Source organism: Papaver somniferum, chromosome 5 (assembly GCF_003573695.1).
Source record: "Papaver somniferum cultivar HN1 chromosome 5, ASM357369v1, whole genome shotgun sequence".
NCBI classification, from domain to species: Eukaryota; Viridiplantae; Streptophyta; class Magnoliopsida; order Ranunculales; family Papaveraceae; genus Papaver; species Papaver somniferum.
Window position 1 is genome coordinate 188240589 of NC_039362.1, and position 16824 is coordinate 188257412.

Genomic DNA, 16824 nt, shown 5'->3' on the forward strand with positions numbered 1-16824 from the left:
TGTTTTCTAGAAGGTTGCATAAAATTGTTTAAATTCCTCGTTGAGCGAATAATCCATGTATTGAGACATTAACTTTTTTATCAATAAAAATAAAATTGTGTGTAAATTGCAATCCGTAAATCTAGATTAAGTTAAGAACAACATTTCGTAAAAAATTAAAATGTGATCGGGACCACCATAATTGAGGAGTACAGAAAGTATCAGTACACTTGGTTACATCTGATCATATGACTTTAACCTTTTTAACTAACTTAACTTGAAAAATGAGAGAACGAAAGTGAAGTTCAAAGAACACCTGAGAACCAGAGAAATCCTATCTCCAAATAAAATCTTACACCAAACCCTGACCATGAATCTCAATTCCATTTCTAAATATTCTCTTCTCTTGATTTTCATTGCAGAAGCGGAAGCAGAGCTTCTCATTCAAAATTTTCATGGCAATTCAAGCAAACTTTTCTTTTCTTCCTTCTCAATCGTCCCTCCATTCTCATAGTTTTCAGTCAGTTATCCCCAAACTCAAATTTACTGATGGTGATATTGAGAGAAAGAAAAAGTTTCGACTTTTAACCAAATCAAGTGGTGAACAAGGGGAGGTAAATTTTATACATTTATATACTTTCAAGAGTTAAAAATTGATTTGATAGTTTGATGTTGCAGGACTATTTGATCGATGCTCCTGTTTCAGTTGGTGATGGGTTTTCTTTTAGTGGAGGTAATTCTTTGATTTTGCATTATTGTATTTGGGCAAAAGGAGGATTAATGTGGCAACTGTCGAGTCTTTATTGGATTACACCCATAATTTTGAGTAAATTAATGCTAAGTCTCCATTGGATTACAGGAAAATTTGGGGACGGCTCGTCTCGATCCGATGAATGGTTTAAACGAGGAAAATATGTGAGTGATTTTTCTCTTTCTCGGGTCTTTTGTTTTCTTTGAGTGTGATTCATTGTATTACTTGAAAGCAGAATCGCAAAGAGTAGAATTTGAGGATTGCCGGTAAAAGAAATTGAAAGAGAAGGAGACGTAATGGTATTTTTTGGATTAATATTGTAGGTAAAGGCTCATCCTGTTTATGGCACCGGTGAGAAAGCAAAGGATCCCATATTTGGACTTACTATGGCAGGAAGTTCTCAATCATCGACTGATGTTTTCAGGTGAATTCTAAAGTTTATAGATTGGGAGTTCATATAGGTAGATAGGAAGCTTATAAATAAGTGTATGTGGTATACAAAGTTTAAGGATGGATAATTTGCAGGGTTTACCAATTGAAACATGCTCTATATATCCGTGCTTTTGTGCAATAGATGGTTTTGCGTTGAAAGTGGAAATGCTTCTAAGCCTTCAATTGTTTTAATTCATGGGTTTCCTTCACAGGTGAGGACCATTCATAATTTGGTGTTATTCTCTTTTGTTTAGGAGCACTTGTTGCCATATTCTTTAGTATGCCCACGGATAGTACTCAAATCCTATCATTTGTTTCTTTGGTCTTGATATCCATACTACCTCCGCTTTCGGGAAAAGAGTTACTATTATGAATAAGTGATAGTGAATCATTTCGAGGAACGGGGGGGAGTACATGTTTTTTGGATTTGTCATTTGAACGGATTCATGTGGGTGTTTACCTCTCAATATGGAGTTTCTCAGGTCTGTTGGGTGAAATGAAAGTATAACCTTATTTCAAACGGCACGTGTAACAGGCATATTCTTATCGCAAAGTGCTCGATGTCCTCTCCAAAGACTATCACGTCATTGCTTTTGATTGGCTAGGTATGCTCATTCTATCGCTTATGCTCTTACAACATACTTGTCTTTAGTTATAGTATCCATTTAACTATCTCTGAACTCTTCACGCAACTCAGCTTCTTGCTAATTGGTAGAACTTCCGCTCTTCATTCAGGTTTTGGGTTTTCGGATAAGCCTCAACCCAAATATGGTTTTGATTACACTTTGGATGGTAATTTACTTACTATCTCAATATGGAAGGAAATTTGTGGATTAGTTTTACAATCCGCATTCTTATGTATTTGAAGCTATTCATTGATATGAAACGTTTGAATGATTGACAGAATATGTGTCATCCTTGGAGTCACTTATTAACGAGCTCGGCTTAGACAAACTTTCCATCATTGTTCAGGTACATCCATCATATACCTTGTTCAAAGACATCTAGTTTGTCATGCATATACTCAAATGATAAGTGTGATACACTGAAACAAATTTCTGTTTTCAATTGTTCAACGTATGCAGGGTTACTTTGCTCCAGTGGTTGTCAAGTATGCTAGCAAGCATCAAGAAAAGCTGAAGGATCTTATTCTTGTTAATCCTCCGGTAAGGTTATTCAGAAGATCACGACAATGTTATGTACTTCGAAAAATAGTCACGTAAGTGTTCTTGAGGTGTTAATCCGTACTGACATTTTACCTTTCTTTTTGTTATTTATGTTGAAGCTCACAAATGAGCATGTAAAACTCCCATCAACACTTTCTGTATTCAGCAACTTTTTGTTGGGCGAAATTTTCTCACAGGTTAGAATAATTTATTCCAATATTAGTTGATTGTTTGTCATGTTTTGGATAAATGTTTATCAGGTTATGATTTTACATTTGTAACCGCAAATTTTCAGGATCCGCTAAGGGCAAGTGATAAAACCTTGACGAGCTGCGGGCCTTACAAAATGAAAGAGGAAGATATGATGGTTTACCGAAGACCTTATCTTACTTCTGGTTCTTCAGGTTTTGCGTTAAACGCGTTAAGCAGGACCATGAAAAAGGATCTTAAGGTAACCAAATTTCTGACTAGTTGAGCTAATATTATTCGTTTGCCTTTCAATGAGAATTAGTTAGCCCACTTTGTGTTTTCTGGTGTTAACTGAACCTCATTCATTTTTGTTTCACTTTTTATTATGTGCGTATAATTATAATTTATAGCATCCTAACATGTTGTATAGCTGTGAGTTTTTGAAAAACGTTTTTCAGTTGTGTTGTGCTATGCTTCGATGTGTTATGATATTAAACTAATAAAGTAGTTAAATGTTTGGTACGCTAATATACCAAACATATTCTTTTTCAAAACAAGCATAGGTTAAATGTTTGGTACACTAATATACCAAACATATTCTTTTTCAAAACAAGTCTGTTATAGGGGCGGCATGGCTTATTAGAGGAGTGGCATGATAATAGGATAAAAAGGGTCATTACATGATAATTCAAGTGTCCTTTATCCAAAAAAAAAACTGGAAATGACAAATTAACCCTTACATAGTTTAGTGTTAATGATTAAGTTTCAATTCAGTTAACTCTAAATCAAAACAAAATCATATTTTAGAGTTTAAAAAAAGAACCATTTTTTTAACATTTTCAGAGTTAATTACGGTTGGAATTTTGCTCGTAACCAACCGTAAATCTTAGTTACGGTTCGTAAAAGATGAACTACCAACCATAACCGGTTAAATTTGAAGAAAACCCAATCGTAAAACCAGTTACGGTTGGTAACTAAATGCTCGATACGAAAGTTACGGTTGGTAACCAAATGCTCGATACGAACCATAACTTAGTTACGGTTCATAAACTAAAATGGTTACCAACCGTAATTAAAGAATATTCTTAGATATAAGAACATACGGTTGGTAGTTGAACTATTACCAACCGTAACAACATCAAAATCTCAAGTTACGGTTCGTAATAGAGTTAAAATCAACTGTAACTCACATAAACCCAGAAACTTCAATTTCAGTTTTCATCTAAAACCCTAATTTTTGATAGAAATTGAACTTAAGTCGAACAAAATAAACTGAAACCTAATTGGGTTTTTCAAAACATACTTCATATAAATCATTACACTACACTTGATTAATTTTCGAATCGTCGATTAATCGAAGACGATGAAATTTTGAGTTTTCATGGAGGTTACAGTTGATGGGAGGAGGAGAAGAAAAGAAGAAAGAAAACAAGTTTTCAATTTAGTTTTGATTTAGGTTAAAAAAATGGGGAGGGTAATCTAGTCAATTTACATCCCCTAACCAACTAAAGGAACATTACTATCACACTGTCGCCCCTCTAATAAAACATGTCGCCCCTATAACATGATTGTTTCAAAAAGTTATTATAAGTTTATTACAAAGTGCTTTTGGTGCAAAAAAAAAAAGAAATCCTAAACGTGACTTATGTTGCATGTCAATGTTGTCTTAAATGACATGAAAGACATGAATTTCAAGCATTTTAACTTTTATTCTGTAACTTGAAAGAATCTAAAGAAAAACTTATGCAGGGCTATGTCGAGGAAATGAGGAAAACATTATCTACCAACAGTTGGAAAGTCCGCACGACGGTATGTTGGGGTCAAAGAGACCGTTGGTTGAATTATGATGGGGTTAAAGAGTACTGCAAGGGTGCTAAGCACGAACTTGTAGAGCTTCCTTCTGTAAGTACTTTCCATTTGTAGCAAATTAACCATAAAGTAAAATGTATTGTTTCACTGATATTTGAAGAATTCGTTCCACCTCATTATGGAAATACCTCAAATCTATATTAGTCTGACGTGCTGCAACTTCCAACTCCAGTAAGTTCAACCAGTATCAAAGTTCGTCCTTAGCAAGCCAATATATGTATATTTATCTATTCATATTCGTAGAGTCGATCAGAATTTATTTTGTTGTGAAGGAATCAACAAAAATCTAACTTATGCAATTCTATGGGTTTGCAGGCAGGACATCATGCACAAGAGGACTGCGGAGAGGAGCTCGGAGGGATAATTGCACAACTTATTAGGAAAAGGGGGCTTAACATTTCTACATAATCTTTAGAGAAATCTTACATATGTTCGAGAATGTATCATCATGTTGATATTTTGAGTTTTAGATCATGGTTGATAATAGATTTGTAAGTAATAATATTTGGCTCTCCATATAATACATAATAAACTCGATATTTCTTCCGAAGTATATAGGGTTGTGCCTATAACTGGATGCCTAATGGTGTATTATACAAGATATCATAAGTAGTGATAATATTAGAAGTGGAATTAATAAATACCCATCATTTTGAGGATTCTTCACAAATAACTCTTAAGGGTATTAGTTTTTTTGCCACATCTAATATTATATCAAGTCAATTCAACTTCTCAAGGAGGTTGAGTTGACGTTTTCATGCATCAAGATAATTCAGTTTCATTATCCAAAGGGTACCAGTTAATTTTGGTTATCCAGTAATAATATATCTCTTGAGGGTATACTTACAGCAAAAAAGAAGAAGAAAATGGGGTTTTGAAAAGTACTTCTGGTTTAAAACGAGTATGATCCTGAAAAATCGGGGTATAAAAACCACACCCAATACTTCGTTTGAAAATCTATATGGACTAACTCCAATATTATTCCGAGAGCACCATCTTATAAAGCGAGCTCAACCAAGAAAGATATTAAAGAGTTATATCCCTTTTTCCCAAATCAATCGGTAAATCAAACAGATAGAAATTTATGAGCTTGATTGATGTAAGAAATACTTGGACGGTACCAAAGACCAATGCCCAAGTGTCAATCAATTTATATCCAACAAACAAAGGTCGGATTTACCAATTGATTGAACTATGCACACCCTGTGATATTTCAACTATATAAAAAAATATAATACCGAAAAGAAATAACACAGATACCAGAAATTTTGTTAACGAGGAAACCGCAAACGCAAAAAAAAAAAACACCGGGACCTAGTCCATATTTGAACACCGCACTGTATTAAGGCGCTACAGACACTAGCATGCTATAAGTTAACTTCGGACTGGAATGTAGTTGATACCTAACCAAGTCTCATACCGATTAAGGTACAGTCGCGTTCCTTACGCCTTTAGAACCACGCCGGATTTTGCGCACTTGATTCCCTTAGATGATTTCACCCACAACTAAGAGTTGCTATGACACAAAGTCTAAGACTTATAAACAAATCTGTCTCCCACAGATAAGTCTATTCTGATAGATAAATTTGTCTCCCACAGAAGTACCTATGAAGTTTTGTTTCGTCTTACGATAAATCAAAGTGAACATGAACCAATTAATAATCCGACATTATACTCCCGAAGAGCATCCTAAAAATATCAATCACCTCAGAATAACTTAACTATATGGTAGTAGAAGAAGTTACTGTGGAACCATAAAGTTTGAACTTTGTAATTTCTTTTTATATCTTACCTATCGGAGATAAATCTCGAGCAAATCTTAGAGAAGATATTACTCAATACGATAGAACAAGTAAGACCAAATACGCAACTACAGAGAAAATAGTTGGATTTGTCTTTACGAATCCCAAATGAAGTCTTCAAGTCGTTAACCTTATATGGTTTTTGGAAAAACCTAGGTTAAAGGTAATCGACTCTAGTCGCAACTAGGACACAGGAAAGTGTCGGGATTAGGTTTTCTAGTTGCTAGAGTTCTCCCTTATATAGTCTTTCAAACCAGGGTTTGCTTTCAATCAAAGCTAAGATAATTTAGCAACAAAGCATTCAATATTCACCGTTAGATGAAACCATGATCTAAGATTCAAGCTAAGTCTGCTTAGAAATAAAGCAATTAATCTCCACCATTAGATGGTCTTAGCTTGTTATACACAAATCAAATATACCTTCATTTAAATATGGGATACCGTACCTAAACGTGTATATTGAGTTGGCTCAATAACAGTTAACCAAAGTTATCCATGTATGAACACTTTTTTCTTAACCACATTCATCTAACACTTCTAGATCAAATATGATGATCAATCAAACATGAAAGATAATCAAACGAATCTATTTGTGTTTTCAAATAGAGTTGTTCAATTGTTCATTATCTCATGGAAATATATATGAACCAACTGAAACAAAATCGGATTGATTCGTATTCGTAAAAAGTACTTGTACAAGAATCAATTCATGAACATTAGCCACGGTTTGCAAAGATTGCATTCCTTAATTCAAAAACATTTTAGTTCATGAGTATGAAAAACATACTTAGCCGATTTTAGAACTTAACCAATGTGTTCGGAAACCAGGTACGCGAATAACAGCTCCAAACCTTGGCCTTGTCCAGCCGTTCGCATACTAGGCACGCGACTAGCAGTCACGGACCCAACTCAGGTAGAACCGTTCACATACTAGGTACGCGAACAAGGTTCCCGGACCTTAACAGTTAAATCCGGTCGGATACTGGGTACGCAAACACGGTTCTCGGACCTGAATCACTATAAAACAGTTCGCATACTAGGTATGCATATCGTGTTGTATCCATACATGGTTAAATGTTCTAAACTCCAATTTCAATCCATTGAAATATCCTTATAAGACGACAATAACTGTCTCACACAAACTATTAGATTCAAGTAATTTTCAAGTGATTGAATGATCAATACGAAACTTTCCAAGTCGACATCAAATGATTGTCTCACACAAATCATGTAAGATGTTTCAATACAATTTCCACATGATCATCTTTTGACTTAATATTTAATTTCCAACAAATAAATTGTTTCCAACTAAACTTGTCAAGAATAATGATGAACATACTTAAAGTAGAAAGCTTTCAACACATATTTCGAGAAAAAGATAAGAGAGATAAGCTCAGCTCGAAATATCAAATGTGTGTAATGTAAAAGTCTATATAGCTATACGACTTAATATCATTAGGAGATAGAATAGAATAGGCTTTTGAGTGATAGATACATTTTAGTGTCAAATCCTTCACCAATACCATTGAAGATGTTCCCAAGTTTATATTTCTCAAAACACACCAAATCTTCTTTATGACCATTTTTCTTAACTAATTTCTTCTCTAAAATGAATCCACTAGAAGAAATTCTTTCAAAGGTCTTACCACTAGAATTATTGATGAATACAATTCTAATAGAGTCTTGGTCACTTGGTATGTTCATAGAAGAACCAATATTTTTAGACATCCTTCTTGAATTCTCACCAACACAATTGAATTTTCCCATGAAAAACTAAACATTGAGAGAGGTAAGAGAAGAGAGTCTTACTTGATGAGCTCCTTTGTGAATGATGACGAATGTTGCCCTTTTTTGACCTCCAATTTTGGTCTTTAATGGAGCTGGTACGCGAACCCTAGAATGACCCTTGTTCACGTACGCGGAAGAAGTGAGGAAGAAGAAGGTACACGTACCGTAACCTTTATATCCCTCTTTGAAGACTTGGACCCATTTTGGTACGAGGCCCATAAAAGGAAATAGGACTCCCAGATGGGATAAACCACCAAAATTAAATCCTGAACCATGAGGTTCGCACACTGAGTGAATTCTGTATCCAAGTAAAGGGATAATCACTTTTATTCTGAGCTCAATGAATAGTTTAAGAAAACATTCAGAGCACACAAATAATTGATATCTTCATCACAACACATTTTGGTAAATAAGATAGTAGAAAACTACATAACATTATTTAACCTCAGGTGGACAGGTCAAATGATCTTTTCTTGGAAGAAAATACAAAAATAATCAAAATGTTACTTGCCCCATCTCAAGTTATATACAGATGAGATGGAGCCAATCTTGTTACATTTCAAAAGCAAAACTAACTCATAATTAGAAAATACAAAAATAATCAAAATGTTACTTGCCCCATCTCAAGTTATATACAGATGAGATGGAGCCAATCTTGTTACCAAGAGGCTAGATGGGCATAAGGTACCTCACGCACCATCTCCGGTCGATACTTGTGAAATGTACCAGAAGTATAATCATAGCAATGGTGATACTCAGGGTTAGTTGATCTTTTTGACTCTTTTTTCTTACGATTAAGGAATGGAGTTTTCCGACATTTGGAACTTGCAAAAAACTCAACATAAACCTTTTTATCGATTTTACCTGAGTTGTTTACAAGTCTTGACTGCATGCCAGGAATACCTGAAATGACAGAATCGGAATTAACACCAGTAAAAACCTTTTCCTTAATCGAAATTAGTCGTTCCAGCAATTTAAAAACGTTTTCGAAAGCCTTAAATAGATCTTTGTCAATTGATCCATCGTGATAGTATTTGTTAAATAGATTGAGAAGTAGTCTAGTGAGGTTCCATATCCTTGAGATTTTTTTCACACGTTTCCTGCAACAAACCATTTTAAAAGAACTTTTATTTTTGCCATTATATTATTTTCAATACGAGATTTCTAATGTCTCAGACGACTTGAAATTATCTTGAGAGACCAGAGGTCTTGAAGAGAATAAAATCTGAACAATCTTTAAGGATTTCTAGTGTGCGTTACAGATGCACAGAACAAGTTTCCCAAATTGATTTCCCAGCAGGACAAACTTTAGGATCAAACAAACACAAACTTATCAGGTTTATCGTGTTTGCCTGCTCTGACACCATTGAAAAAGTGGAGGTATAACAACCTCACCCAATAATTCGTACGTCAATCTGTATAGACTAACTACAATATTATTCTGATAGCACCGGCTTATAAAGTAAGCTCAACCAAGAAATATATCAAAGAGTTATATCTCTTTTTCTCAAATAAGTCAGTAAATAAAACAGATAGAAATCTATGATCCTGATTGATTTGAGAAATACTTGGATGGTACCAAAGACCAATGCCAATTGTCAATCAATTTATACCCAACAAACATAGGTCAGATTTACCAATTGATTTAACTACGCACAACGTGTGATATTTCAAATATATAAACAAATTTAATGCGGAAAAGAAATAACACAGACACCAGAAATTTTGTTAACGAGGAAACCGCAAATGCAGAAAAACCCCGTGGCCTAGTCCAGATTTGAACACCACAATTAAGGCGCTACAGACACTAGCATACTACAAGTTAACTTCGGAATGGAATGTAGTTGAGCCCTAACCAAGTCTCACATGGATTAAGGTACAGTCGCGTTCCTTACGCCTCTAGAACCACGCCGGATTCTGCGCACCTGAATCACTTAGATGATCTCACACACAACTAAGAGTTTCTATTACGACACAAAGTCGAAGAATTATAAACAAATCTGTCTCCCACAGATAAGTCTATTCAAATAGATAAATCTATCTCCCACAGAAGTACATATGATGTTTTGTTTCATCTTATGATAAATCAAGGTGAACAGGAAACAATTGATAATCCGGTCTTATACTCCCGAAGAGCATTCACTTCACAATAACTTAACAATATGGTAGTAGAAGAAGTTATTGTGTAACCACAAAGTCTGAGACGAAGAACTTTATGATTACTTTTTATATGTTACCTAGCGGAGATAAATCTAGAGAAACTCTTATAGAAGACTGTACACAATACGATAGAATAAGTAAGATCAGAATACGCAACTACAGAGAAAATAGTTGGATCTAGCTTCACGAATCCCAAATGAAGAATTCAAGTCGTTTACCTAATATGGTTTTGGAAAAACCTAGGTTAAAGGTGAATCGAATCTAGTCGCAACTAGGACACAGGAAAGTGTCTGGATTAGGTTTTATAGTTGCTAGAGTTCTCTCTTATATAGTCTTTCAAATCAGGGTTTGCTTTCAATCAAAGCTAAGATAGCTTAGTAACAAAGCATTCAGTATTCACCGTTATATGAAATATTGATTTAAGATTCAAGTTAATTCTAACAAAAAACGCAAATAATCTCCACCATTATATGGTCTTAGCTTGTTATACACAAATGAAATATACCTTCATTTAGATATGGGTAACCGTACCTAAACGTGTATATTGAGTTGGCTCAATGACAGTTAACCAAAGTTATCCATATGAATACTTTTGTCTTAACCACATTCATCTAACACTTCTATATCAAAGATGATCAATAAAACATGAAAGATAATCAAATGAATCTAATTGGTTTTCAAATAGAGTAGTTCAATTGTTCACTATCTCATGGAAATATATATGAACCAATTGAAACAAAATCGGATTGATTCGTAATCGTACAAAGTACTTGTACAAGAATCAATTCATGAACATTAGCCACGGTTTGCAAAGATTGCATTCCTTAATTCAAAAATATTTTAGTTCATGAGTATGAAAAACATACTTAGACGATTTTAGAACTTAACCACTGTGTTCGTAAACCAGGTACGCGAACAACAGCTCCAAACCTTGGCCTTGTCCAGTCGTTCGCATACTAGGTACGCGACCAACAGTCCCGGACCCAACTCAGGTAGAACCATTTACATACTAGGTACGCGAACAAGGTTCTCAGACCCTAACAGTTAAACCCGTTTGCATACTGGGTTCGCAAACACGATTCCCGGAAGTGAATCACTATAAAACAGTTCGCATACTAGGTATGGGTATTGTGTTGTATCCAGACATGGTTAAATGTTCTAAACTCCCATTTCAATCATTGAAATATCCTTATAAGACGACAATAGTTGTCTCACACAAACTATTAGCTTCAAGTAATTTTCAAGTGATCGAATGATCAATACGAAACTTTCCAAGTCGACATCAAATGATTGTCTCACACAAATCATGTAAGATGTTTCAAGACAATTTTTACATGATCATATTTTGGCTTAATATTTAGTTTCCAACAAATAAATTGTTTCCAACTAAACTCGTCAAGAATAATGATGAATATAGTTAAAGCAAAAATGTTCCAACACATGTTTCGAGAAAAAAATAAGAAAGATAAACTCAGCTCGAAATATCAAATGTGTATAATGTAAAATTCTATAAAGTTGTACGAATTAATATCATTAGGAGATAGAATAGAATAGATTTCTGAGCGGTAGATAAATTTGAGTCTCCACATACCTTTTTTTTTTTTGATGAAGTTCCGCCAAGCTCTCCTCAGTAGATGTTCGTCTTCAATCGATGAATGTCATGAAGTATAAAGCTCAACTACACATTCTTTCATAATCCGGTACATAGTTATAAATATACTGGAAATTAAGATTATAGTTTTGATCAACTAAACTTTACAACCACGCTTGAGATAACAACGCTTGCGAGTTTGAACGATCAGTGCTCTAACAATCTCCCCCTTTATCAATTTTAGCTAGAAAACTATCAATACATATGGATTAAAAAATAAATAAACTTTGGAGTTTCTCATCCATCATGCTTGATGTTCTTGGCTCATCAACATTCCTTGAATTCTTCGCTACTCCAAGTACTTCAGCGATTCTGAACGTGTTCAACTCAGCATTATTGTTGTTGAAGATCCCTAGCCATAACAATAAGAGAACAATTGTTCTCAATCATTGTTATACAGTGTCATTTTATTATTACAAATCATCGAAGTCCAATTGTATCACAACTTTGAAAATAATACTAGGATGATATGTATCACTCCCCCTTAGTCAATACTTCCATATCACAATGAAAACCACCCCCCCTTACATAATGATCCGTAAACCATATGTATGTAGTATAAACTACCAAATAATTCTCCATTTTTTTGTCAATATAAAGTTGCAATTTAACTATCATCTTGAAATCTTGTCAATCACCAGCAAGGAATTTGAGATCACACTCCATAAACTTCCCTGAGCAAACACAAGTAGTTTAATGTCATAGATACCTCAAGTTCATGGGAGCTTTGATTATGATGATCCGGATCAAGTTTAACATGATTACAGCTTCATGTCAGGCTCAGAATTGACCTCTCCAAGACTCTTTGAAGGAAGTGGATATTCATTCGATACAAACTTTGAAACATCAGACTGTACTTATCTGGATAGTTCTGTCAACAATGGTGTAGTCAGCAACAAATAATAGTCAGCAACTCTAGCATCTCAACAGCAGAAACAAGTAATATTCAGCAATGCCAACATCCAAGTTTCAGTTTTGAATACACCCAGCTATTCTGCTTAAATGACTCATCCTACTGTAATTAACTTGTTTGTGTTTTTGTTTTACTAAACTGAGTCTTTAGTTAAGAATAGTCTTTTTAGGTTGTAATGCTCTGTCAATTCCTTTTCTCTATATTTCTATGTGTTAATCCTTTTATGTATTGTATTAGGTTAGAAAAATAGGTTATACCTGTTACTTCCTTGGGCCAGTAGACTTAAACATGCTTCTTTGTGTCTAATCACTAATTAGATATCACTGTGCTAAGTTATCTGTTATTATGCATTAGATATTATAGATCACGGTTGTTACTGGTTGCATCTTATTTTTCATCATTTCCACTTACTGCATTAGATCTTGGGCCATCCATTTCCTGGAAATGATACAGTTCAAGTTACCTGCTAAGAAATGTCTCTTTTTCGTTATAAGATAAAATAATAGCTAAGAAAAACCATTTTAGTTCTTCAATTAATTTTTATAATAAATTTTTACACACATTTGTGATTGGGATAACACAACTCTCACATTTATTTACCACATTTGTATACATATTCGTAAAAGCTGAAAAAAGTATATTCTATTTAATAAAATAATCTCAATAAATTTATATAATATAAGAAGTCATATCATTCATTATTGAATTAACTCGTAAATAAAAATTAGAATAAATTAATTTACAAGAAGTTAGATGAAATAAACAAATTTCAAGAAATATTTCAGGTAGGTCATACAATAATGAAATTGATTATTTTCATTAACTTTTTAATTAAAAAAAATATTCAAAAATATTAACAAACAAATATTGAATAAATCGTATCTTGTTTCTATATTTATCATTTTTAACACGTACTTGAGACACTTTCATACGATAATATATATAGAAACTTTATCGAGTTTTCTTTTAATATTTTCTTTGAGAACTATTTTATTCGAGTTTTACTAACCAATCAAGGCTTTGTACGAATCTTAAGTATGTTGTATTAATTTCATTTAATTTTCGAAAAAATAAATAAATTAAGATAACACGAGTATGTTTGTTTGTCGTTTTTTAGCAAAAAAACATGTTCGAAAACCGGTTAAAAGGTAACCAAAGAATAAATAATGATTTGAACGCACATAAAACTAATACAACGGGACAGGGAACTAAAGCAGATAAACTTCAAACTTCTGAGGTTAGTATCAACAACAAAATCTTATTGAAATCAAACTTCAGTGAAAAATGACAGGTGTCTAAAACACATTTATATTTATCTATTGTTTATGCTTTCTTTGCTAAGTTTTCTTGTAAATTATGTATTTTATGTTTAATTTTGAGTTTTAGGTACTTCGGAGCAAAAGAAGAAGAAACGTCGCTTAAAAGAGCTAAAGTGTCATTTCATGTGCAACTACTGTTGTAGGCGAATTATTTCTTATTATTTGCTTTTATTTCTTCATCTCTATCTGAAAAGCATGTCGGCTTTAGTGATGCAATATATGTCTGAAAAGTATGGCAACTTTAGTGATGTAAAGAAATTGAAGAAAATAAATGGATCTGAGAGGTAAGAGACGGCTGTTGTTGGTGGAAGAATTCGAAAAGTGGTGGTTGAACCCCCATTTACTAAAGACACCCCCAGACTGGATAAGGGGCAGTCATCTTCAACAATTTGTAATTCAAGTTTTGGCGGGAAAACTGGTATTCCAAACCGGCAGAATTAGGGTTAAAGATTTCAAGGTGTTCTGAAGAGATTCAATGGATGAAATTAATTGGGGAGGCTTGGTTTAAGCTAACAGAGCTGGTAAGGTCGATCGTTTCGTCTAGAATTGGCTGGAACGACGAGATTAAGATGAACATCTTATTCACGGTTTAAAACAAGTTTTAGCGGGAAATTTCAGTTGCACCTATGAAGCATTATGTAATGAATTTGGGAGAAGTCTTCGTGGATTTTGTGTTGGATATGACTCGGATTGGGCCTGTTTTATCAAAACAGGACGGGTATATGGGTTTTAATCAAAGAAAGATCAAGTTTTCATATTTATCTCACGTAAACAAGAATACAGAGTATCACGGGTTTTTGGTGGTGTTTTTGGAAGAGGTAAACACGGGAATGGAAATACTCGGAGTTTGTTTTACTCGAGTGAAAAAAAAGGAAGATATCTTCTATAATTGTTTCGCAATCTATATTTGGAAGGAATATTGAATTGAAGACGTATAAATAAGGAAGGTATAGGAAGATAATCCCGTACCTTGGAGAGAAAATCCGGTAACTTTCGGAGGAGGAAAAAGCAAGAGATTCTCGGGATTTATGAGGTTGTTGCGTATATAAAGAGATGTTGGGAGCTGTAGAGAGGTTACAGAGACTTTGGAGAAGAAATATAGGCTTAGAATCGAGAAAATAGAGGTTAGAAAAATTATTCCTACTGCTGATCAACCAAGAACACGAAGAACATAAGTCGTTCAAAACAGTCGCAGTAGCAGTCTTTATTCAACCACAGAATCAGTGTATCGTATCCACATTTGGTTGCAGTAGATCTTTCCCAACTTAGCTATTGGAACAGCTTCCTGGACAAACGCCTTTAGCGACTGGAAATCATTGTAAGCAGATTTTTTATTATTTTTAATACACCGATTAATCAAGTTTTCTCCACTTCTCGATTCACGATTATCTAAGTTTCTTGTTTAGGGTTTTTGAAGAAGCTATTTTTGATGCGTAATTTTTAGTAATTATTTTATTTGACAAAAATACTCCAATTTTGTGCTTTTTAAATTATTAAAATTTTTCTCTTCTTTATATGCTTCGTGAAAATTATTTTGGGTAGTTTTGATACCGTTCTTTTATAAGCGAAGGAAAATTAGGCCTTAGAATAGCGACGAAAGTCATAAAAAGAGCTTGTAGCGTTATATCTTCCAAAGCATGAGATTGAGTTCGAAACTGTTTTGAGTAAAGTATGAGTATTTTGTCAAATAAACTATTATTGAGTTTACAAATATTGGAAGTAGTGGAATCCAAAACCCTAGAATCTTCTCTCCTTGGTAAACAAAAATCAAAATTTAGTTAGGCATCGGCATGCCTAAGGTCTTTTTTACATAGATGTCAGAACTTGATGTTGGGTATCTGTGATGCTAGGGTCTGGACCAGAGCCATATACGCCGAGAGAGTCTCATCGTAAACATTATACTCCAGCTCCACTTGTCGAATGATTAGTTTTGAATCACTATTAAGGCGTATGTATGTTATCCCATTTCTATTATCAATCGAAGAGCGTGCACTACAACTTTGCACTCCACGATGTTGTTGGTATGCCCCCTGAATTACAGTCTTAGCGTATGTATGATCCTATCTCCGGTTGGGGTGGTAATCCCGATGCCTATGCCTGCTCCTTCTCTGTTCTCTGATCCGTCAACGAAGACCTCCCATCGTCTCTGACTGTATGGCTCGAGTACCTCGGTCGGATCTTTATTGTCCTCTGCTGCTTCTGGGATGTCTTCACTTCTTCGTCATTGTCCAAGGGTAAGTCTGTTAAACATCCGCCAGTACTTGTGACTTTTTGGAAGTTTGGATCTCGTGGATAATGTTGAATTGATCAAGATGAGTGTTCCATTTTGCTATCCTTCCTACCTTCCCAGCACTTTTTAAGACAGCTTCTAATGATGTTTTATATGGGACCCGAACATGATGAGTCAGGAAGTAGGTTTTCAGCTTTTGGGTTTCCCATACTAATGCTAGTATGAGTTGCTCAATATTCGTGTAGTTTCTTTCTTCCGGGTTGAGAGTCTTGCTGACGTAGTACACTGGTTGCTCAACCTTCATATTGGTTTTGACCAGCACTGTGCTGACTGCATATACGGTTGCTTCTATGTACATGGCCAACACCTCATCGGGGTCGGGCTTCTGGAGGATCGGGATCGTGGCGAGGTACTATTTTATCTTCTAGAAAGCCTCTTTGCACTCTGCGGTCCATGCGAACTTGCTTCCTTTCTTGGGGATGTTGAAGAAGTGTTTGCATTTGTACGACGATCTGGCGATGAATCTCCCTAGCGCTTCCATGGATCCGTTGATTTTTTGGACTTCTTTCAGGTTC

At 34.6% G+C, this 16824-nt stretch overlaps 1 protein-coding gene across 1 annotated transcript; it reads left to right on the top strand.

Moving 5' to 3' along the window:
• The first annotated feature begins 271 nt into the window (after positions 1-271).
• LOC113284002 (haloalkane dehalogenase 2-like) lies at positions 272-4939 on the top strand. The gene is made up of 13 exons (XM_026533390.1): positions 272-593; positions 658-712; positions 839-894; positions 1054-1154; positions 1305-1374; positions 1698-1767; positions 1898-1954; positions 2067-2134; positions 2248-2328; positions 2448-2525; positions 2624-2779; positions 4267-4419; positions 4702-4939. The coding sequence occupies exons 1-13, from the start codon at positions 435-437 to the stop codon at positions 4792-4794; spliced, it is 1197 nt and encodes a 398-aa protein (XP_026389175.1). The 5' UTR covers positions 272-434; the 3' UTR covers positions 4795-4939.
• The last annotated feature ends 11885 nt before the right edge of the window (positions 4940-16824 follow it).

Excerpts from the sequence above, each read along its gene's own strand:
- LOC113284002 (XM_026533390.1), top strand. The coding sequence starts at position 435 with ATGGCAATTCAAGCAAACTTTTCTTTTCTTCCTTCTCAATCGTCCCTC. Across the intron at positions 594-657 it reads CAAGTGGTGAACAAGGGGAG|GACTATTTGATCGATGCTCC; the intron begins GTAAATTTTATA and ends TTGATGTTGCAG. Across the intron at positions 1,768-1,897 it reads CATTGCTTTTGATTGGCTAG|GTTTTGGGTTTTCGGATAAG; the intron begins GTATGCTCATTC and ends CTCTTCATTCAG.